Source organism: Amblyomma mixtum, chromosome 4, assembly GCF_055824585.1.
Source record: "Amblyomma mixtum isolate Tamu chromosome 4, ASM5582458v1, whole genome shotgun sequence".
Classification (NCBI taxonomy): Eukaryota; Metazoa; Arthropoda; class Arachnida; order Ixodida; family Ixodidae; genus Amblyomma; species Amblyomma mixtum.
The window spans coordinates 7258105-7282434 of NC_143015.1; the positions used below are offsets into that span (position 1 = coordinate 7258105).

At 48.9% G+C, this 24330-nt stretch overlaps 1 protein-coding gene and 1 pseudogene across 1 annotated transcript in view; both read right to left on the reverse strand.

The window, feature by feature from the left end:
* Positions 1 to 10860, reverse strand: part of LOC149345588 (uncharacterized) — a 32691-nt gene extending 21831 nt beyond the window's left edge. The window contains exons 1-2 of the mRNA XM_089541155.1: positions 10757 to 10860; positions 8387 to 9221 (exon numbers count right to left, since the gene is read on the reverse strand). Coding sequence (XP_089397281.1) covers positions 8387 to 9221; positions 10757 to 10860 — 939 coding nt within the window. The remainder of the gene's footprint in view (positions 1 to 8386; positions 9222 to 10756) is intronic.
* Positions 10861 to 13327: 2467 nt separating this feature from the next.
* On the reverse strand, positions 13328 to 23918 carry LOC149345589 (flavin-containing monooxygenase 5-like; annotated as a pseudogene).
* Between the last annotated feature and the right edge of the window lie 412 nt (positions 23919 to 24330).

The window sequence follows — 24330 nt, forward strand, 5'->3', positions numbered from 1 at the left end:
CTCCATTTTCTCCTCAACACCTGCGATTCTGCCTTCGAGATGAGCCAACGTGTCCAATTTCGCATGAATGCCTTCCAGAGATTCGTTTATAGCCTTGTTGTCATTTTTTATTTCAGCTATCTCACCAGCCAATTTGCGGATTTCAGTCAGGACTTCCTGCATGTTAGGTCCGGGGTTACTTTCCACATCCCCAGCAAGCAACAGCAAGCACCTCAAAGAGACTATGCTATCACAAATAATTGTATACTCTTCGCCTGGGCAAGGCAGCACCACAAGAAAAATGTCGCTACTTCTGTAACATTTGCCAAACCGTTTTCTCACCTGGAGCAAGAAGATGAACGGTTTACTCGACATGTTCACTGCGGTGCCACCATGCCCAATGCCGCTGTCGGTCGCATCGCGCCCTTTATAGGCACGTGGTGACGATGGCGCTGGGGAAGCCGCTGTGCCTACGAGGGGGGCGTAGACCAGTCGATCCAGCCGTCCAAGAAATGCGCCGGGAACCAGCTCGTTCAGCGGGGCTTTGCAGCACTCGGTACAATGCGGAGCGAGCGGTGCTGATGCGGTACGGTTGATTGTCCGGGTGCCGTCCACGAAACGGTCGCAAGAAATGAGGAGACCAAGCGCCTGGAGCAAGAAGATGAACGGTTTACTCGACATGTTCACTGCGGTGCCACCATGCCCAATGCCGCTGTCGGTCGCATCGCGCCCTTTATAGGCACGTGATGACGATGGCGCTGGGGAAGCCGCTGTGCCTCCGAGGGGGGCGTAGACCAGTCGATCCAGCCGTCCAAGAAATGCGCCGGGACCCAGCTCGTTCAGCGGGGCTTTGCAGCACTCGGTACAATGCGGAGCGAGCGGTGCTGATGCGGTACGGTTGATTGTCCGGGTGCCGTCGACGAAACGGTCGCAAGAAATGAGGAGACCAAGCGCCTGGAGCAAGAAGATGAACCGTTTACTCGACATGTTCACTGCGGTGCCACCATGCCCAATGCCGCTGTCGGTCGCATCGCGCCCTTTATAGGCACGTGATGACGATGGCGCTGGGGAAGCCGCTGTGCCTCCGAGGGGGGCGTAGACCAGTCGATCCAGCCGTCCAAGAAATGCGCCGGGACCCAGCTCGTTCAGCGGGGCTTTGCAGCACTCGGTACAATGCGGAGCGAGCGGTGCTGATGCGGAACGGTTGATTGTCCGGGTGCCGTCCAAGAAACGGTTCGCAAGAAATGAGGAGACCAAGCGCCTGGAACAAGAAGATGAACGGTTTACTCGACATGTTCACTGCGGTGCCACCATGCCCAATGCCGCTGTCGGTCGCATCGCGCCCTTTATAGTGTAGCGTACTTGCTGACGAAGGGGGCTTTATTAGCAGGCACGAAAGGGAAGGCCAGGCCAGCTGGGGCAACAAAAGCGACAGATTCCCCACAGCGCGAGCCGTACTTCGTCGTCGTCGCCCTACTTCGTATGCGCCACCTGGCAATACTAGGTGGCATTATCCCCCCCCCCCCCCTTATGAAGAAAAAAAAAAGAAAGAGCGCTGTCGCTATCGACGTAAGGGTGAAACAAAAAATAAACAAAAAATCAAGCGAAGTGTCGCAACTGAAGCGCGCGAGAACATCAGCACGGTTGCGTTACCGTGTATAGTACGGTTTAAGCAGCACAACGTGCACAATGTCAGAGTCGGGCTGTCGGCGTCGCGGTTGTGCAGCACCGTCCGGAACCACTTCATAGTTAACCTCACTCACACGCCGTACCACTCTGTAAGGGCCAAAATAGCGGCAGAGCAGTTTCTCACACAAGCCTTGGCGACGAACAGGAGTCCACACCCAGACTTGGTCACCGGGTTTGTAGTCAACCTGTCGGTGGCGAAGGTTGTAACGGCGCGCATCCGAGCTCTGCTGTTGCCCGATGTGCACGCGGGCCAGCTGACGGGCTTCTTCAGCACGTTGGGCAAACTGTTGGGCGTCTGGGGCGAGTTGGTCATCCTCTGGGCACGGGAGCATGGCATCAAGCATGCTCTGGACTTCGCGTCCATACACAAGGCGAAACGGGGAGAAGCGCGTAGTTTCCTGCAGGGCGGTGTTGTAGGCAAAGGTGACATACGGCAGGACCTCATCCCAAGTTTTCTGTTAGACATCTACGTACATGGACAACATGTCCGCAAGGGTCCTGTTTAGAGAGAGAGAAAGGAATTTTAATGAGGGAAAGGTGGAGAGGTCGGCCGGTGGTAACATGGCCCTGGCCTGCTACTCCACACAGGGGAAAGGGAAGAGGAGGAAAAGGAAAGTGCGAATGAAGGCTGATGATGGCATAATACAATGAGTTTCTCGGGTGATGTCTACACACACACACACCACACACACCACACTGGCTGGCACTCGCATCGCGGTGAGTAGACGCACATAAAACTCATAAAACTGGTGTCAGCAATACAAACACCGACACATGTCATTAACCATGTAGGTTGTGCACAGGCGGTCACAGACGAGTATCCAGGCCTGTTTCACACAAAAAGGTGAGCAGGGCCTTTGTCACACGGCACCAATCAGAACGTCTCGTCCTGGCGCCCAGAAGAGTTTCCTCAGAGAGAGGGCGAGAGTCCAGTCGTTTCACAGTCGCCTCCAATGTTGTTCTTTCAGCAGTATAGTTCGGGCACTCGCAAAGAAGGTGTCCAATAGTCTCTGGAGTGTGGCACTGTGCGCAATGTGGGTTACTTTCGATGCCGATCTTGTGAAGATAGTGTTTGGTGTAGGCAACGCCAAGCCGTAGCCGGTGGAGTAAAGTCCCATGACGTCGCACCACCATAGATGGCAAATGTAATCGTGAGCCAGCGTCAAGCTTACAAACGCGGTCCTGTTGACGACTCGAATCATGCCAGTGCGACTGCATTGCCGCTTGCATTAAATGCGCCAACAAGGCTCCAATGTCTGATCTAGAAAAGGCTATCTCAATGAAAGCACCATCACTATGTGCCGTCCGAGCCTCGGCGTCAGCACGCTCGTTTCCCGCTATGCCGCAATGGCTCGGTATCCATTGAAACTTTATGATATGGCCGCGGTGGAAAGCTTTGGCTAACAAAACCACAATTTGTTGAACCAGCTGCTCGCATGCCCTTGGTTTTAGATAAGTTTGTACGAACTGCAATGCCGATCTCGAGTCGCAGAATATAGTCCATTGCTGCGCTGGCTGGTGACCAATATAAAGGACGGCTTCTCGTATGGCTGCCAATTCGGTTGCCGTAGAGGACGTTTTGTGCATGAGCCTGAAACGGTGACATGAGGCATTTCCTGGCACTATCACCGCTGCAGCTGAAGAAGTGGTCGTCACGGATCCGTCCACGAAAACATGCTGGGTGTTAGTATACATAGATGTAATGTATGACAGCGCCAGCTGTTTCAGTCCGACTGTTGGAATGTGCGTCTTCTTTGTTATCCCTGGGATTGTTGTCCGTATAGATGGTTTTGGTACTGCCCAAAGTGGCACCTCCGCAATCTGGTGTGGCGCGTAGTTCGAAGGCACCGCATTGCGCTGCATCCTAAGGGCTCTGGAAAAGGCTGCATCTGGACGCGCCGCACTAATGTTGGTCAGGGGGTGATGACGATGCCTGGTCAGATGCCGCAAATGCACACGAAGTGGCTCCTGTTGAAAATAAATTCGTGCTGGGCAAGCTCGGGCCTCATAAAATGTGCCCCATGTAGAAGTTTTACATGGCAAACCAAAGCATACTCTTAAAGCACGAGCCTGCGCGCTTTCAAGCACATGCAGGCCTGATAGTCTGACTCCCGAGAGAACGGGTGCACTGTATCTGAGAAGACCGACTACCAGCGCCTGGTACACATGTAGTAAAGATCGCTCAGAGGGACCCCAAAATTTTCCTGCCATACACCGCACAATGCTTACAAAGCTGTCGAGCTTTTTCTTGAGCACAGAAATGTGCTTCGTCCAGGACAGGTCACGGTCTATCGTAACACCTAAGAATTTGTGATGTGTTACGTATGGAACAATTTGCCCGTCGATTGTGACCGGATACCACGCCATTAACTTGCGTGTGAAAGCCAATGCTACGCTTTTAGTTGGCGAAAGTTCAAGCCCCTGACGGCGCAAGTACGCAGACGTAATGGAAACCGAACGCTGCAATCTTGCTTGCACTTGGGGACGCGTGACACTTGATGTCCATATGCAAATATCGTCTGCGTAGGCGGATATCGAAACAGTCTTCGGCAGTTGTTTGAAAAGGCCAATGAGCACGAGATTGAACAACGTTGGACTAAGCACTCCTCCCTGAGGAACACCACAAGCAACATGATGATCTGCTGTGTCTCCTTCAAGAGTCTCCATGTAGACTGTCCGGTTTGTCAAATAGCTTGCAATCCAATTGTGTAGACGTCCGCCTATGCCATATTCATCGAGTGCATTTAGTACTGCATCATGCTGAACATTATCGAATGCGCCCTTGATGTCGAGGAAAAGAGCAGCAGTCAACCTGTGACGGCGTTTTTCATGTTCTACCGTTGACACGAGATCAATAACACTGTCGATGGCAGACCGGCCTTTGCGGAAACCCGTCATTGTGGAAGGATACAGTTCGCGTTTTTCAAGGAACCATTCTAGACGGGTTAGCACCATACGCTCCATCGTCTTGCCAATACAACTTGCCAGAGCTACTGCTCTGTAGGATGCTAAGTCGAGTGGCGATTTTCCTGGTTTGAGCAAGGCCACAATGCGGCTTCTTTTCCACTGCTGTGGAACAGTGGCAGAGGCCCAAGAGTGGTTGAACAATGTTAAGAGGGCTTCCATTACCTGTGGGCCTAGATGACGAAGCGCATTGTATGTTATTCCATAATCGTTCGGTCAAGCCATTGCTCTGCGGATGGTAGGCCGTGGTCTTGCGGTGTGTTGTGCAGCTCAGCCGAAAGATGTGGTCGATTAGCTGCGCTGTAAACGCCGTCCCTCTGTCTGTAATCACGCGCGAAGGAGCGCCATGTCGCAGGACGATGTTGTGCATGAAAAACTCTGCGACTTCTGAAGCTGTGCCACGAGGGATCGCCTTGGTCTCGGCGTAGCGAGTCAAATAGTCGGTAGCAACTATGATCCACTTATTGCCGCCCTGCGACAAAGGGAAAGGGCCGAGGAGGTCCATGCCGATCTGGTCGAACGGAGCGCGAGGGGCAGTAACGGGCTTGAGAAAACCCGCCGGCTTAAGTGGTGGCGTTTTCCGGCGCTGGCATTCTCGGCAGCTTTTAACGTATCGTTTGACATCAGCAGAAAGTCCAGGCCAGTAGTACATATTCCGCACTCTGGCGAGCGTACGTGAAAAGCCCAAGTGGCCAGACGTGGGCTCATCGTGGCAGGCGAAAAGAACGTCAGCTCGGAGGTCGGCTGGAATGACGAGAAGGTAAGGTCTCTCGTTGCCTCTCGAGTTCTTGTTGTACAAGAGACCTTGCCGCAAACAGAAGGAGCCAAGACGTCGAGAGAAGTGGCGAGGTATAGCCGTATCACTACCTTCAAGGGCGTCAATGAGAGGGCGAAGGTCCGAGTCCGCCCTCTGCCGAGTCAGTAGGTTGGTGGCGGTGAGAGTACCAAGGAAGCCGCTGTCGTCATCGGGCGCTGCGTCGGCAGGATCAACTGGTGCACGCGACAGTGTGTCGGCGTCTTCGTGTCTGCGGCCGGACTTGTAGACAATAGTAATGTCAAATTCCTGGAGCCGTAAGCTCCAGCGTGCCAGGCGTCCAGATGGGTCTTGCAAATTTGCCAGCCAGCATAGGCAGTGGTGATCGGTGACCACTTTGAATGGGCGGCCGTATAGATAAGGGCGAAACTTCATGGTGGCCCACACGACCGCAAGACATTCTTTTTCAGACGTGGAGTAATTGCTCTCGGCGCGGGAGAGAGTACGGCTAGCATAGGCGATAACCCTCTCAAGGCCCTCTTGATGTTGAACAAGGACAGCGCCAAGACCGATGTTGCTGGCGTCAGTGTGGACCTCGGTATCGGCATCGTCGTCGAAGTGCGCAAGAACGGGAGGTGTTTGAAGGCGCTGGCGGAGCGTAGAGAAAGCGGTCTGTTGCTCAGTGGTCCAGACAAAGGAGGTGGTATTCCTGGTGAGGCGCCTCAACGGCTCAGCAATCTTGGAAAGGCCGCAATAAAGCGCCGATAATAGGCACAGAGACCCAGGAAGCGCTGGACAGCTTTCTTGTCGGTCGGAACGGGAAAACGTGCGACGGCGGCAGTCTTTTCGGGGTCCGGCCGCACTCCCTCAGCGCTCACAACGTGACCCAGAAATTTGAGCTCTTCGTAACCGAAATGACACTTCTGGGGCTTCAGGGTAAGGTCTGCCGAGCGGAGGGCTTCGAGGACAGCCCGCAGGCGCTGGAGATGTTGGTCAAATGTTTCTGAAAAAACTACGACGTCGTCCAAGTAAACAAGACAGCTTTGCCACTTGAGGCCTGTGAGGACGGTGTACATCATCCGTTGGAACGTAGCCGGGGCGGAGCACAAACCGAAAGGAAGCACTTTAAATTCATAGAGGCCATCTGGAGTCACAAAAGCGGTTTTTTCGCGGTCCCGTTCGTCTACTTCAATTTGCCAATAGCCGCTCTTTAAGTCAATGGATGAGAAGTACTTAGCGCGCCGTAATCTATCCAGCGAGTCGTCAGTGCGCGGCAACGGGTAGACGTCCTTTTTGGTCACACTGTTCAGTTTGCGATAGTCGACACAAAACCGGAGAGTGCCGTCCTTCTTCTTAACAAGGACTACAGGTGAAGACCACGGGCTTTGGGAAGGTTGAACAACGCCATCGTCAAGCATTTCCTGAACCTGAGTTTGGATAACCGCCCGTTCTTTAGCAGAAACACGATAAGGCTGCTGTCGTATAGGGCGAGCGTCGTCATAGGTGATGATGCGGTGCTGCGTGATGGGTGTTTGACGAACCTTCGAGGAGGAAGCGAAGCACGACTTGTATTCCTTCAGCAGCTGTTCCAAAGCCAGTCGTTGCTCCCGAGACAGGTGGCAGTTTATTTCGACGTTTTCAAGGGAAGGTTCGTCAGTGCCGGCTGCCGCGGACGCAAAACAAACGGGAATATCGGTAACAGGTTCGGCAGAAGCGATAGTAGTTCCTGCAAAAAGGTGCCGGTACTCATTAGAAAAGTTTGTGACCAGGACCGCAGACCGACCACCACGAAGCGTCAGTAGACTGCGAGCGGCGCAGATGCCTTGAGTAAGCAGGAGTAAACGGTTAGCCTCGGCGACTGCTTCTGCGTCATGCAAGTCGTTGCAGGTGACTTCAACCAAAACACTGCTCCGTGGCGGCAACGTGACACTGTCTGCACAAACACGAAGGGCGGCACTGCGGTGGCAAGATTCGGCGAGGTGGGTCGCTTTACTGGTCGAAAAGGTGATGATTCGTTGGCGGAGGTCGATGACAGCACCATACTCCCGCAGAAAGTCAATGCCGATAATGAGATCGCGGGAGCAATTGCACAGAACTACACAACTGACGACGAACGTAGATCCCTGAATCTGAACGCGAGCCGTGCAAATACCCTTTGGAGTAACGAGATGACCACCGGAAGTACGGAGATGCACTACAGAACAAGGCGTAAGCACTTTTTTTAGAAGAGTCGCCAATTTATCGCTCATAATTGAATAGGCGGCCCCGGTGTCCACTAATGCACTGACTCTGTGACCGTCGAGACGAACAGGTATGTCCAAGGAAACGCAGCTGTCTTGGTCAGATGACGGTCGGAGCGTAGCGGCGGCGGCGGGAGGTCTTCAGCGCAGCGACTCCCAGCGACCTCGCCCCCGAAGGTCGCTGGTCTCAGTTTTCCCGGTGAGGGCTCGGCGAGCGACCCTGTGCTGCTCGCGAGGAGCTGTGCGGGTTCGGGGAAGAGCGCCTCGGAGAAGATGAGCGCGGCTGATGCGGTGCACGGGCTGAAAGTCGCTGTTCCGCCAGGAAGTCTTCAATGGCTGGAGGCCGGTGGCCAAACCGGGGTCTGGGTGAATCGGCTCGAAAGCCCTGCAGACCGAGGCGTCGATAAGAGCAATTGCGGTAGAGATGGCCTGGTTCTGCGCAGTGAAAGCAGAGTGGCCGGTTGTCAGGTGCGCGCCAGACATCGGCCTTCCGCAAGTGCGCTCGGCGACCGTTGAAATACTGGACTGGTGGAACTGGGGACAGCGGTGCAGGAGGCGTTACTGGAATCGGCGGTGGCGAAGCGGCAGCCGGGCGTCTCGCAACTTCGGCATAGGTGGGGCGGCTGTAGTCTCCCGGCAGAAGTGGTGTTTCGACGGTAGGACCCCTGAACGCCTGTTGCATCTCCTCGCGAACAAGAGCGGAAATCGAACCAAGTGCAGACTGCGAAGGGCTGCAAAACTTGAGGACCTCTTCACGCACGATGGAGCGAATCAGTTCGCGCAAATCGTCTGGGTGGCTCCCGGCGGTGGCAAACGATTCGGTGACTGCAGCAGCATGCACGGGCCGGTTGTAAGTCGCAGAACGTTGTTGAAGAACCTTTTCCATCGTCGCGGCCTCGGCAAGGAATGCAGCGACGGTCGATGGTGGGCTGCGCACGAGGCCTGCAAAGAGCTGTTCTTTGACGCCACGCATCAAATGCCGGAGTTTCTTTTCTTCTGGCATGGCCGTATCAGCTCTTCTAAACAGGCGCGTCATGTCCTCAACGTACATCTGAACGCTTTCATTCGGCAGCTGAATGCGGGATTGTAGCGCACGCTCAGCTCGTTCGCGACGATCAGCGCTTGTGTAGGCCTCCAGCAGCCGACGACGGAACTCATGCCACGAGATTAAAACGTCCTCTCGGTTCTCAAACCAGGTGCGAGCACCATCCTCGAGGCTGAAGTAAACGTTGCGGAGTTTGGCTGCGTCGTCCCATTGATTAAACGCAGCTACGCGTTCAAAGTGAAGGAGCCAATCCTCCACATCCTCAAAAAGTTCCCCACGGAACGTCTTGGGAATCCGCGGAGTCTGCAAGGTGTAGTGGGATGGCGCGGCAGCAGCGGTTTGCAGAGGAGGAGCAGCGGCTGTCGCCATGGCGCCGCTCTCTGATGGTCCAACCTCCGATGGCAGTCCCTGGATCCTACGGCTGAAGCGATGTACCGGGGTGTGAGGCGGTACAGGGCTGGCTCGACGGCTCCCTGGAGGGGTCTCTTGCATGGGCTCACGGGTACCCCGCACCTCCACCAGACTGTAGCGTACTTGCTGACGAAGGGGGCTTTATTAGCAGGCACGAAAGGGAAGGCCAGGCCAGCTGGGGCAACAAAAGCGACAGATTCCCCACGGCGCGAGCCGTACTTCGTCGTCGTCGCCCTACTTCGTATGCGCCACCTGGCAATACTAGGTGGCAATAGGCACGTGGTGACGATGGCGCTGGGGAAGCCGCTGTGCCTCCGAGGGGGGCGTAGACCAGTCGATCCAGGCGTCCAAGAAATGCGCCGGGACCCAGCTCGTTCAGCGGGCCTTTGCAGCACTCGGTACAATGCGGAGCAAGCGGTGCTGATGCGGTACGGTTGATTGTCCGGGTGCCGTCCACGAAACGGTCGCAAGAAATGAGGAGACCAAGCGCCTGGAGCAAGAAGATGAACGGGCACTCGACATGTTCACTGCGGTGCCACCATGCCCAAGATACTGCTCCCCAGCCTCGGGTAAAATGAGATGTTTAGATTTGGATTTTATTTCGCCGTCTGTTTGTAGCTACTTTCTGTAGTGTGCTCGTATGTGACCTGCCACCGTTGTATGTATGTGTTTATTTTATTTATTATTTTGTAATGGCTCTTAGATGAGCCACAGGCATTTTCAAGCTATTCTCTTTAGCTTTCGGCCTGTGGCTCATCCTAAGACTGTATGCACATTTGTGAAATAAAGTTTAAAGTTTAAATGGCACATTTTAGACGATACATATGGAAGCGATCATCTCTCCGCCATGATAAGCCTATCATCCTTGCTAACTGTCATCCCTACAAAACCACGGCGTTGGAAGTTCGATTTAGCTGACTGGACATTGTTTTGAAAAAAATCCAGTTTATAGGATATAACTTTAGAAAATGATAGCATAGATGACATAAGTGAAATGTTTGCAACAAGCATTCTTTCTGCCGCACACCTCTTTGGACAAGCAGGAGAACGAATGTCGTGACTTGGCAATTTTCAAAGGGGACAAGGCATGCTGTCTCGTCCATATCGGCCACTGCTGCAGGATTGGGGCAGGTATTTTGCATATGCCCTTCTTTATGACAATGATAACAGAAGATACGGCGAGGACGAAAGGGCTGTGGCTTGACAATCGCGCCGTAGTAGGTCATGTAGTCTGGTAGATTGGATGGGCCTTGAAGGGTGGGGACTTACGTTCCCCGGCACCCCATAGGCCGGGCTTTAAGTACTGTGTCTGTTGAACACCGAATATTTGCCCTCACTTCCTCAGAAGGGCTACTGCTGTCCACGTGGTAGACGATGCATCGGAGGGTGTCCGATGCATCGATGTCCGATGCATATAGTTGTACCGGGACATGTTTACTTGAGTCCAGAGGGATCTGCGTAACAGCGGCCGCTGGGAAAATTCGCACTAAGGATCGTACGTTCACCACGTTAGTGTTGGAAGAGCGATGAACGACAAATCCACAGTAGTAGACGAGCAAATAGTGGCTTGAACATAACGGGAGAGATGTCAGTTATGTCAAAGCGCAATGTAGGCTTGAGGGTGACGCGGAACAGTTTTGGAGTCGGTAGAAGTGCACCTGAGGAGCTACTCACCGGGGGTTTGTGTTGGGGTGGCAGGGACTCAGTCGGTTCAGTCGGTACGGGTGTACTTGGTAGGGAGGACACAGCTGGTTCCACAGGCACAGTTCTTGAGGCATCTGACGAGGTGTCAGGGGCTCAGCCAGTACTGTTGACCACTTGACACAACTGAAGCCATGGGAACAGTTCCTTGAGGCAGTGCGAGAGGCATGTGGGTGGTGGAGCAGTCCATGCCACAGGTCGCAGAGTCGGAAGACGCTCCAGCGTGCAAGTCCGTAGCCGCCGAAGCTTGTATTGACATGGATGCAGCAGACGGCTGCGTGGCTGCCACCGATGAAGCCGAATCCATGCCACAGGCGCGTAGCGCAGCCTCGCTCAGCAACGCCGAGCTAAGCCTAGCTGCGCCCCTGTTTGTCAGTTAGGTTTTCTTACCTGAGGCTTCGCTCATCTTGCTGGAAATCTGTCCAGAGGTGTGTCTTTGGCCTTCGTTTACACAGAAGGCAGTTCGTAGCCTTCACAAGATGACCGTGAACAGGAGAAATAATAATAAAACACAAAGCTCAGAACACACACGTCTCTTCTTCTTCTTCTTCACCTCTTTATAATGGCACATACACACGTCTCAGCTCGAGCCCTTCTTCTTCTTCCTCTGTTTCAGGACTTGCGCACGGGTGGAAGTTTATCGAGACGACAATGCACAGCGCGAGAGTGTGTTGCAGCTTCAGACGGGGTGTGATCCCCTCCGGCGACAGCATAGTTATCACGCCATAAAGCGCTGGCGGCCTCTGTTTAGTCCACTTGTGTGTCCGGCAGATGGTTTCACGTTTCATGTTTTTCCGGGACATTACACAGCCAATAGTGCGTTCTTTTCTACAAGTAAATTTCGGTCATGCTTTACCGAGCATCACTGTGTCCTCCAATGTTCTGATCGTCCGTGTTTGTGGGGATTCATGCATGAGGTGTGCTTGTCTGTTCGGTATTTTCCGAGTTCCTTTCTTCGGTGTCGAGGAAACAGTTGTACAAGAACTTAATCTGTATGCTCCTTCCTCCGCCAGTGTATCGCTCTTTGTATTTTTGTTTACTGGGACATGACGCACTCAAGAAGTACGCAATATTCCCGCTTGCCATGTATAAAAACATTTTTTTTAAGGTACACACTGAGGCCTTACCATTTAAAACATGGCTAGAGAAAAAGGGAATTTTCGTGTCTACAGTTAACTGTCGCCTTTGTGATGCTCTTGAAACGATTGAGCATTCTTTAATCAACCGCAAAGATGAAATACTCTTCTGGGACATCATGCAACGGACACTGAAAAAAAAAAGAGTTTGACGGTGCATTCTGTACGATCTCTTACTGCACAACCATTTGTTGATGAATCCTTAGGTATGTTATATTTAATTATACACAGCCTGTGAAAAACACGCATGATGGACCGACAGTGTGAATCTGTTTTTTGCTAGAGTCCATTTCTGTAGAATGATTGTAGAGCTACAAGAATAGTATGCCCAGAACGAGTTTAAACCGGAATTACGCTCACTCCTAGCGCTGTGTTGTTCATTGTCTTTTTTTTCTAGATCTTTGTTGCTTAGATGTGTCGTGTTACGATGTATTAGCTACCTGCTCCGAACTGACTCTTTTCTCTTGCTTCTTTGCTTAAGTGTGTTGATGTGCCACTGTTTTCTTAATGTGTTTAGATAGCTCATGTACAAAAACATGGCATCACTGCAATAAATACCATGTTGAAAAAAAAAGCGGCAATAGCATAGTGCTCTCGTGCGGTGGCGAGCGAAGCTGATTTGTTCGCGCCGCTGTGGGTTCGATACGCAGTCCCGGGAATATTATATTATTCATCCAGTTTGGTCAAGGTCGTCCTGATTCAAAGTCTCGTTTATTTACCGCCATTTGGCACATCACGTGATTAATCTCAGAGGTTTCATCACACACCGGCATTTACCACGTTATTAGGCCAATAGTGCTTTAGAGCTAAAATTATTCCCCTTGCTCAAACTTCTGAAATATCGGGCGCGGTCTGTTGTGTAACCAGTCCATCATGAATTCTTCTCTGAAACCCTTTTATAGTTCACCAAAAGCCGCGGTAACTCTTTTGCTTTGCTAAGATTCGTAACACGTGAAATTGCCACGTCGTGATGATGGGCTGCCCACGTTGTTTAAATGCTAATAACTGTACATTACTGGTAGTGCTGTGAGGTTCCGGTTTTTTCTTCAATGCCTGTTGAAAAGGACAACCGAATTTTTTTGTTAAAGTTTTGTATTGCGGTATTTCTGTCTGTAGACTTTTTGTTGCAATGCAATTTTCTGTAGTATTGTTCTGTCCCTAGTCGTAGCGACAGATCTACGGCATAATACATGAAACCTACTGAAATATTACACAGTACAACTGTAAAGTACTGAAATAGTAAAACAAATCCGTGGCTACGTGAAAACGACAAAAATATTCTCGTATTTTGGGCAAGATTATGTAATTTCTTCTTCCACGTTCCATTCTTCAGCGCTTATATTTTCGCTTCTGTCCGGAAGGGCAGAGCTATGCTAGATGCGAAGAGAAGCATGTGCTCCGCTGCCGTCTACCACCAAGCGGGAATGCCATACTCTGAGCTCTTCAAAGTCATACCGCACAGAAATACTGACACCCCAAAAACAAAGCATAGCTCAACAACCTTGCTGCTTTCGAAATAGGCAGATGTTGTGCAGTGGCAGTCTGCTCCTTTTTGTGTGGGCGCAGTGGAGCCCGCAGCCTTTCCTGGAACCCAAGGATTGCATCACGGGCTCCGTGCCAAGAGTGCGGGCCTACGAGCCTGTATTGGTAGTTGAGGACGGGAGAGGTCATTAGAGTGTAATATAGCTTCGGATCCGTGAGTAACAGCTTCCGGTAGTTAGGCTTAACACCGATGGCTTTAGCAAGATCTTCGATGTAGGCGACATTGTCGGTCATCAGGTAGTGTCTCCGTGTATTAATGAAGCAAGACATTATCATCCGCTGCGTCACAGCCACGGCGTCTTCCATGGCCTCTTTGGAGGGCAGTGTCAGCTTCCCTGAGAAAAACCGCGCCATGTAGCGCGCCTGCATCTCGGACATCTGCAGAAGACTGCCCTTGCTGTCGACGAATCCCAGAAACGCGACATTTGGGTTCGCTGGCGGGATCATCATCTTGTAAAGGAGAAGACGCTCTCCGTTTGTGGGCAGAGCGTCCGTTGGAAACGGTAAGCCTGTCCTAAAACCGGTGGCAAAGACCACGGCATCCACTTTCTCCTCTACGTTGTCCATGACGAGGCCCTTCTCAGTGAACCTTTCCGGTGGTCCGCGTATCTTGACAGTCCCGTCGGCGATCTTGCCGTGGATGTGTTGGCTGGCGGTGGGGCGCTGACTCATAACATCGTGATCGGCAAAAAGACCCAGGGCTTTGTTGTCACCAATTGAGTTGGCAACCCTGACGAGAAAACGATTGAAGCACCACTGTGGCAGCCAACTGTAGAACCAGAGCCGCGCTTGGTTGAGAACGTACACGTCGGTGGGGACGGACTTGTATAGAAGTGGAAAAATCCAGTTGACTCGCCTCGTGCTGAGAAAAACCTGGGGGTGAAAAAGTACAGAACTCAGTCGCGAAGCGGACGATATGAGTTTTGTGAACTCGCAACGGAAGTGTCATTCACTGCTGCTCGCTCCCTTCAAATCCAAAGAGCTACAACACTAAAAAAATGTAGACTGCAGCAACTACATGAATGTCAGGGATACTCCGAATTTATGCTGTATGGTGGGTGCCGAATGCCGACAAGCAGAATTTGGAATTACTTGTACGCTTTCATAACAATGTTAATTTAACAAACTTACATTTCCCGAACATTTCAGGAAACAGTCGCAAAAATTAACACTCTAATCAGTGCTAACCAGTACCAAATGAACATATTCCACGACGCCAGAACACGACACCTGATTCACGACACCTGATTAGGCAGCCCCTCCTACTATCAATGCACGTGCTGGAGCACAGCTTTGCCAGTTTATTCGGCGCGGAAAACGCCAGAGAGACACTATGCCTCCCTGCAACTCTCTTGAGGTGATGAGACACCTTATGCAGATAAGGCACCACCACAGGCTCGAACGCTTCACGTTCACTCGTTCCCCTCATGCTGGCGTACCGGTCTTCATCTTTCGTATCAGGTTTCATCATCAAGTTCATCTTTCGTATCAGGTCGTATCAGGATGCCGAGGCCCTGTTACCACCATGCGTATCATCCAGCCATGCGATCCATGCGAGCAAAGTGGTATGTAGGCAAGAACATCAGGCTCCTTGATGCTTGGCAACAATGCTTCCTTGGCGTCATATCCTTTCTGCCCAGCGTAGAAGCTTTCTGCATCGGCTACTAATCACTGAAATAGGGTAAGCAGCATTGGACAATCCACCCGCGTGCTCAAGGAATCATGTATTAATTTTGTTCTTAAAGGTTTAAAAACAGCATAGCACAAACAAGAGGTGACTAGAGCATATTTTACTATTTCTGGATGTTCGGAGTGCAAATGGGGTAGTTTAATGGACCGAGGGTGATAGCACCAACAAACTTGCTTGATGTCTAAGTGCAGAGATAAGTCAAGGAGCTGTAGGCAACTGCGATTCGGCACTTCAAACGTGAAACTGAAACCTTGTTGACTTCTGGTAAAAGGAAACGGGTTCCCAAAAACTTTCCACAGGGATACCGCAGTGGTTGATGAAACAAACTTCGTCATTGAAATCGGAAATACAAGACCTTATGCTCTGCATAAGGCCGTCGTGGTGAATATCACAATATACGTGTGGATGAGTCTGTGGATCGGCCCTAATCGATGTAAGTATGGTCCAACTAGCCGTCTGGCTCATTTATTTTATTGATAAAAAATGAGAGCGCTTATTTCTGCAAGGAAGGCTCTTTTGTCGTGCCGCAGGGCATATATCTCACAAAAGTCTGAAGTACCATCTAAAAGGTTTTTAATGAAGTATCGGTCAAAAAATGTAAGGCTAAGCAAAGGGTGATTCCGTAGCAAATGAAGCCAGATCGTATGGTGACAGCGGTGAAAACCGCAAAAGCGATGTGCCTTGATATGGTTTTCTAGGTAAAGATAGGTAAACGTGAGTTAGCTTACTGTGCGATCATTTCCTAGGGTGCGTCATGGCAACAAGTTCTTTCAGGATTTCTGCTTAAATGCCTTTTGGTTTTAGTAACTGATTATTCATTGGTGGTTCCTAATTCAGAAAAACTTGTGTGACACCTACACGCAGCTAACATGATGTGGTTACTGGCTTTTGCCATTGATGTTGAAGACTTATGATATCTTCCAAGACGGTCCTGTGCAAATCATAAATTATCGTATTTTCGATTTGAATGATGAAGTGCGTTTGATCAACTACCGAGGTATCCCTGTGAAAAGTTTTTTTTTTACCTGAAGTCGACTTTTGCTGGCGGGAGAGGTTCGTTGAACCTGCGCAATTCAGGGTTCTGTATTGGTTCCCGTGTAGCACATGTGCTTTCTGACATTTTTCTCAGCCGACCAGATAAACACATTAATGCTAATTTTGATCGTGTCCCTCTCAAAATTTTCAGCTCTGTCGATAATTATCGAGTGTTCTGGTTTAAACCATAACGCCATTGACGTTTTAAATGTTTTTAGAGAATGTACACGAGTTTTGAACTCCACTTTTGAAGCGTCGAATTACAGCTCCCTACATTTCCATGATACCGGCAGGCGATCTCAGAAGACGAAAAATCTTGTTAAGAAACGCCAAAGCATGAAAGCGTCTAACCCTACGGACAGAATAGAAGCGTAATAGCTATCAATGTTAATGTATAAGCGCAAAGCAGCCGACATAAGGATGTTTATTATGCAGAAAAGCGAGCAGGCTCTAAAGAACGAATGTAGCCTGGAAGCAGTAAAGAGGAAACTAGGCGTAGGTAAAAATCAGATGTATGCGCTAAGAGACAAAGCGGGCAAACTCATATCAATATGGATAAGGTAGTTAAAGTAGGCGAAAAGTTCTACATATATCTATACAGTAGACATTCTAATCAGAACGTTAATGACAGAGACAGCAGCACACATCACTGGGACATCCCGCTAGTACCCAAAAGAGGAAATAAAGCCTTAGGAACAAAGAAAAGGGGGAAAGCAGGAGTTGAGGATCAGGTTACAACAGATCTGCTGAATAACGGATGGGAGATTACGCTAGAAAAACTAGCCGCTCTGTATACGCAATGCCTTATGAGCTCGAGCGTACCAGAAGCTTGGAAGAACGCTAACATTATCTTAATTCATAAGAAAAGAGACGTCAAGGAGTTGAAAAATTATTGAGCGATCTGCTTACTGTCCGTTGCCTACAAGGTATTTACTGAGGTAATCGCGAATAGAATCAGGACAATCTAAGAATTCAGTCAACCAAATGACCAGGCAGGCTTTTGAAAATTGAAAACTTCTGCAATCACATTTTTATCTGTAACGATGAAGTCAATAACGATTATTTTATAAAATTTTCTATCTGCTTTGTTCGAGAGAAGCTGCGAAAATTTACAAGGATTTTCACTTACACAGCGGGTGAGCGTCTGGTTAAAGTATCGCTCTCCTGGTTCTAATAACTTTGTGGAGAGGGTAGCTTTTAGGCAGCTAATGGAAGTCGTGGGTTTTTTTTACGGCATTGCTTGAGCTTACGTTTAATGTGGATTATCTCTCTTGTTATCCACGGGGTCATCCTGCCTACTTTCTTTTTCTTATCTGGGACGAAGCTGCGGAAGCAGTAGTGGCAAAGAGACTTAAACTTTACCCATAGTGTGTTAACATCTCCGGAGTCAAATGATTGTAGCGAGTCTTCTAAATAGGAAGCAGTGCATGAATGATCTGCTAAAGCAAATTTTTTTACTGTCATAAACTTGCAAGCAACTTTCCCTGCACTGAGCGGGAGGGTACAACTTAACGTTACTACTTTACGGTCAGAAATGCCATTGTGCATTTCTGTAGCATAGTTTGCAATGTCACTTGGACATAAAATTAGATCTAACACTGAAGCTGTTGATTCAGTTAAAAGAGTAGGAAGTACTAAGAGGATTCTGGTGTGGGCTAGTTGGCTCATGCTTGATAAACAGATTCACACAGCGCTACGGAACGAGGACAGAAGGAACACGAAAAACACAGGACGGGCGCCCGTCCTGTGTTTCGTGTTCCTTGTCGTCTTCGTTTCGTAGCGCTGCGTGGATCTGTTTATTAAGTAAAACCACCTGTTTTGGATTGCACGCTAGCAACATGTCAAGCAGGGTTTCTGTATTGTGTACTTCATGTCCACCCGGAGTCAGCGATTCCCTGTTTACCTGGGGCAGATTAAACTCGTCAGCTATTATCATTCTGTGCCTTAGGTATCTTTCTAACTCATCGTACAGTTTTAACATAAAGCTTTGAGGAGCGCCAGGGGCTCTGTAGACGGCAGATATTGCGATAGAATGACCATAAAAGTCAAGTTGTCACAACAGGCTTTCATGATCACTGTCAACTGTTGGGAGCGCATGAGATGACAAACCATTTTTAACTAAAACCGCAACACCGCCTCCCTGCGATAGGCGATCCTTGCGTTAGCAGGTGTAAGAAGGTGGGAAAATACAACTGTTAGGTATAACAGGCTGTAGCCATGTTTCGGTAAGTACCACCACATGAGGATCGCATGACAGTAAAACGTGTTCAAGCTGTTCCTGCTTATTGCACGCACTACGCGCATTTAGAGAAATAAATCGAAAATCCTTATCGCGTACGGCTCCTCGAGTGTTACGGCATCGTGGTTCTTTCTGTCGATTAGTTCTGCCGAGCAGCACCCTAAAGTTCGTAACATCGTCCCAAGCATAAAGTTCGTCGCTTATCAACAGTTTGTCGCAGATTAACTTTGCTTTGCTTTATCGCCAGGTTGGCCATCAGCTTCCACGGATTGCCGTAGTTTTTTTCTGTTTCTGTAGTGTGGTGTGTGAGTAATCATGAGACACTGACACTCCAGAATACTTGAATTTTGAACAGTTTTGGAAGGCTGCAAGTTTTTTTGTTGTAGGTAAAAAAGCGAAAGATGACTGGCCGAAGCCGCTCCTTCTGAGGTTTGCCAATTCGATGAATACGTTCGAGCGAGCTGACACGCCAAGTTTTTCTTGACATATTTTCTTGATTGCGTTCTTTTCTAAATCAGCTTTGATTCGTTTGAGATTTCTTTTATACCGAACACAGCAACGTTGTTCCGGCGCGCACGATCCTCATACTCTATCATTTTTTTTTTTGTCTTGAGCAGCCAAGGCTTCTTCCAAATGTTTAACCGATTCTTCAATATGATGCATCCTATCTTTAGCTTTACACAATTCAAGAACCTCGTCTAATTTTGATAGTTTTGAGTTTATCTCGGAGAGTGTAGAACCGCGAGACTTCTTGGTTTCCTTCAACTCTGCGTTCAGCAAGAATGAAAACCAGTACACAAAACTATGGTAGAGAGAGGGTGCGGTAGATGGTCCTTGGCGATCACAAAATGAACAAGGGAGGGGAAAACCTCAGTTTGCTAGAGCCAACGTTTCGACAAGGGGACTTGTCTTCGTCTGGGCCCAGACGAAGACAAGTCCCCTTGTCGAAACGTTGGCTCTAGCAAACTGAGGTTTTCCCCTCCCTTGTTCATTTTGTGATCGAGTACACAAAACTGGCAGCTGAACCGAACCTTCGATTACCGCCTTATTTAGCTAACGGGTACCTACGGCAGCTTCCTCGAGCGTGCATGTACTATACTGCCTGATTGCATCACACGTTGACAACAACTCCTCCTTTTGGAACCAACATGGTTTCCGTCGGGCCTTTCACGCACATCTCAGCTATTCGATTCCACAATAGATACTTACCTTAACCTTGACTCGAGCTTTCAAACAGACATCATGTACATTGGTTTGGTTTATGGGGTTTAACGTCCCAAAGCGACTAAGGCTATGAGAGACGCCGTAGTGGAGGGCTCCGGAAATTTCGACCACCTGGGGTTCTTTAACGTGCACTGACATCGCACAGTACACGGGCCTCGAATTTCTCCTCCAAAGAAATTCAACCGCCGCGGCCGGGATCGAACCCGCGTCTTTCGGGACAGCAGCCGAGCACCATAGCCACTGAGCTACCGCGGCGGCGCCATCATGTACATTGAATTTTCTAAAGCATTTAACGGCGTTCCCCATCGTGGCCTCATGGCCAAACATTCCAGCCTTCGTCTTGAAAAACTGATTTTCTCTTCGATCAAATGCTTTCTTTTTAACTTTTTCACTGCGTGCTTTCACTGATAACAACCATTCCGCATCAAGTGACATGATTTCCGGTGTTGGTCAATGCGTTTTTGACATTTATCATTTACCTTCCCTCCAGCATGTCATCGTCATTTCGGCTATTTGCAGACGACTACATTTTGTATCGGCGCATATCATCTAAGAGCAATGAAACCCTCCTTCAAAATGACCTCAAGGCTGTTGCGCCTAGTGGTTGATGAGCTTGCATGTTTCCAAATTTATTTGTTGAAAGTATCCTGCAAACGCAATAAAATAAACCATAGCTATTTTTTAAGTTCAATGCCCTAACGCATGTAAGTCGTACCGGTACCTAGGAGTAAGATTAACATGCCAACCTTCATGGTCTGGGCATATCCCAAGCATAGTAGTCGAAATTTCGAAATCACGCAACCGACTGAGAAGATCGCTGGCCATGTCCTCTTCATCTATCCGCATGCTCGTCTATGAAAATATCATTCTCATAAAACCGGACTATGCCTCTCCCATTTGTAACCCTTGCCAGAGTTATCTTACTAAAGCATTAAAATCAGTGCAAAGACGTGCAGCCCGATTCAAAGCATCACGTTACGTCCGTAGCACCAGTGTTTTATGCGTAAAATCATCTCTGGACTTACCGCCGCTGTCTTTTCGTCGCAAAATGGCCGAACTTTGTCTTTTCCATTAAGAATATTACAATTTCTCTCACTTGCACAACATATCTCTACTTCGACCCAAGAGAACATCGGCCGTCTTTTAGCAGTTTAAGTTTGCAGCCTTTACATGGCTCCAATAATGGCTTCCATAAATCATCCTGGCCATCAGCCATAGAAGAATAGAATCAGCTACCACAGCCCGTAGCAACTGAGGGCGATCCGAACAAATTCGGAAATCTGCTTTTTAAACATATTTATCATTAGCCGCAATTAACGCATATTAGATACTGCCCCTCAAGCAACAAAGCTGCACGTTTCATTGCCGTTTTTCCCCGAGTTACTTGCTGCATTGTTATCCGTAATATGTGCACCCTTTTTTCTTATGTGTATTGCCGGATGGCCAGATTGTACCAATGTATATTCTTTTCGACGCTCTGCAATACCCTGTAATAATTTATGTCTACGTTGTTTTATTGCTATGGGATCTCATTCTAGTTTTGTTTTTTTGCTCCCATTATATGAAACCGTACCTAGGGGCCGTGAAGGGAGGATAAATCAAGGCGATAAATTAGGATAGCCGCGGCTGCCTGTGCCCGTTTAACATGCATTTGAACCAACGTGGCAAAGCACTTCGATCGTCGCTGAAGGGAGCATTACCTATGAGCGATAATGAAGATCACTGGTTGGAAAATTAAACATACAACCTTATTGTAACACAATCCAGCAGCTTTGATTATGAATGTGATGCTCCGATTAGCCTTTAAATATTGCTGTGTAATTGTTTAACTTCGTGTATAAAAAAATTGTTTTATTTATTTATTTATTTATTTCAAAATACTGCAGGCCTATGTGGCCCAGGCAGGGGGGGCAAACAACCTACCAATACACAAAAGAAACGAAAAAACAACACAGCATCATTCGGCGATAACAAAGGGAAGATAAAAACAACAGCATTAAAAAATACAAAATGAGACAACTTAACCAAGGAAATGTTCTTCCAATGCGTTGCTAAAATTGCTATTTTGAAAAAGGGATTCTGGGAGCATGTTCCAATCGGAGATGGTTCGGGGGAAGAAGCTATACTTAAATGAATTTGTTCGTGCGAAGATAGGCTGCAGTGTGTGTTCCTTAGTGTATCGTGTACGTCTGGTGGTAGAAGGTTGAACATAGTTAGGTATTGGAATGTTTACCTCGCGTGAAAGAATCTTACGGAGGAACAAAATTCGGTTTATTTTTCGGCGGTCTGAAAGAAGTGGGATGTTATTTTCTGCCATTAGCTTTGTGGGAGAATCAAATCTGCTGTATTTGTGGAAAATAAACCTGACTGCTTTCCTTTGAATGATTTCAAGGGAGTTAATGTTCTTTTTTGTATGCGGATCCCAAATAATAGATGCGTATTTGAGCTTCGTCCGAAGAAAAGTGTTATATGCCAAAAGCCTGATATTAGAGGGAGCGGAACTGAGTTTTAGTCTTAGGAAACACAATGTTGAGAATGCTGAAGAGCAAATTTGGGATATGTGCGCTGACCAGTTTAATTGATTGCTAAGTATTAGTCCTAAATACCTATGGCTGGCGGCTTCTTGAATGTTGGCGCCTTGAAGAGAATAAGTGAAAGTGCTAATATGTTTTTTCCTTGTTACACGTAGCAGTACAGTTTTCTTGATGTTAAGAGCCATGCTACAATCCACACGCCATCGATCAATAGCTGCCAGGGAATCTTGGAGAACGCCATGGTCTGAGGATTCTCTTATCTCTTTGAACAATATGCAATAATCAGCAAATAATCGTATGGATACTGAATTTGGAACAACACCTGGCAAATCATTTATATATAAGAGAAACAATAAAGGACCCAATACACTTCCCTGCGGTACACCAGAAGAGAGGCCTAGGGAACCGGAAACTGCAGCATTTACATCAACAAACTGACTCCTGTTTTCCAAATATGCATCTATCCATTGAATCACGTAGAGAGGAAGACCGATGAGCTCTAATTTATAAATAAGCTTATTGTGTGGGACCGTATCGAAGGCCTTGGCAAAGTCTAGGAACAGTATGTCAACCTGTCCCGAATTTTCTAGAACACAAGAGAAGTCATGAACGGTAGTTACAAGTTGCGTAACTGTTGACATTCCCTTTCGGAATCCGTGTTGAAAAGGTGAGAGTATGTCTTTGCTACTGAGAAAATCCCTTATAATACCAGCCAGTATATGTTCTAAAAGTTTGCAGCAACTGTTAATTATTTATATAGGACGATAACTGGATAAATTTGTTCGATCGCCCGATTTATAAATTGGTACTACCTGTGCGACTTTCCAGTCAGAAGGTAAATCACTTGAACGCAAGGAAGCTGCGAACATGTTGGCTAAGTATTCCGCTATTTGTGAAGCATAGCGTCTCAAGAATGTGTTTGGTATACCGTCAGCTCCGCAACCTTTCTTAATATCAAGTCTACGTAGCAATGATAAGACACCGTCTGCTGAGATAAAAGGAATATCAGAAGGAGTTGCTTTTGTTGTTTCGCTCATGTTAGCGGCTTATATTCGAGTTGTTGGATAAATTTTGGCGAGGCAGAGAACTTGGCTGAACTCTCCGCTTTGGCATGGCTCTTGCGTACGCTTACCTGACGTGCAACGCTGCTCAGATTGACGGCGATGTCCAGTGCCGAATTCGCAAACCCCACGACGACCACGGCCTTGTCCTTAAATGTGTCGTCGGCGTACTTGAAGTCGCGCGAGTGCATAACTCGCCCGCGGAAGAACTCTTGTCTGGGAACATCGGGCATCGAAGGTGACGCGTGGTGACCCGTGCAGACAAGGACGCCGTCGAAGACCTCCTCCCACTCCCGAGCACTCTTCGAGTCCCGTACCCTAACGGTACCGTCTTTCCCCACCCAGAGGACCTCGTGGTTGAAGTGGACCTTGCGGACCACGCCAAAGTGGTCGGCGTAGCTTCGAATGTAGTCGAGAACCTGCCAGTGGGTCATGAACCAGGGTGCGTCCCTGTCGGGTGGGAAGTCGCTGTAGCAGGACATCTCCTTGCTGGTGTTGGCCACCGTGAAGCGCATCACGGTGCCTGTTCCCGGCTCCGGCGTCTCATCCCTGTACCACCATAGTCCGCCACAGTTCGATGCCCTCTCGAAGCAGACAACGTCCAGACCTTCTTCGAGACAGGCCTTGACGGCCGTTATGCCGGAGCAACCGGCGCCGATTACGGCGATCCTCATCGCTCCTCTGTTCAGCAGGTCCAGGACACTGCGGTAATAGGCAAATGGGTAGCACTAAAGAGAGTGGTGCAAGCAAGCGAGTTGCTACAGCATAGCTCAGACAGTGGCACAACCTTGAGCACCCCAAAACTAGATCGGCAAGAATTTGATTAACTGCTTTGGCGCCTCTTCTCCCCTTTTATCCTTCCTTACCCTCCTTCTCCTACCCGGCCGATCCAGCGGATAGCGAGAATGACGAGCAGTGCGGATCACGAAGCTCTGCTTAGTTAAACTGTTAACGTTCCTCCATTTGCGCCGAACAACGGCGTCCTCGAAAAAGAAGCATGCGTGAGAGAAAAAATTCTTAGCATAACCTTCTAGATGTTGACCATTTGACCAAGAAAGTGACGAAGAACCACTTCATTCTGGTTGC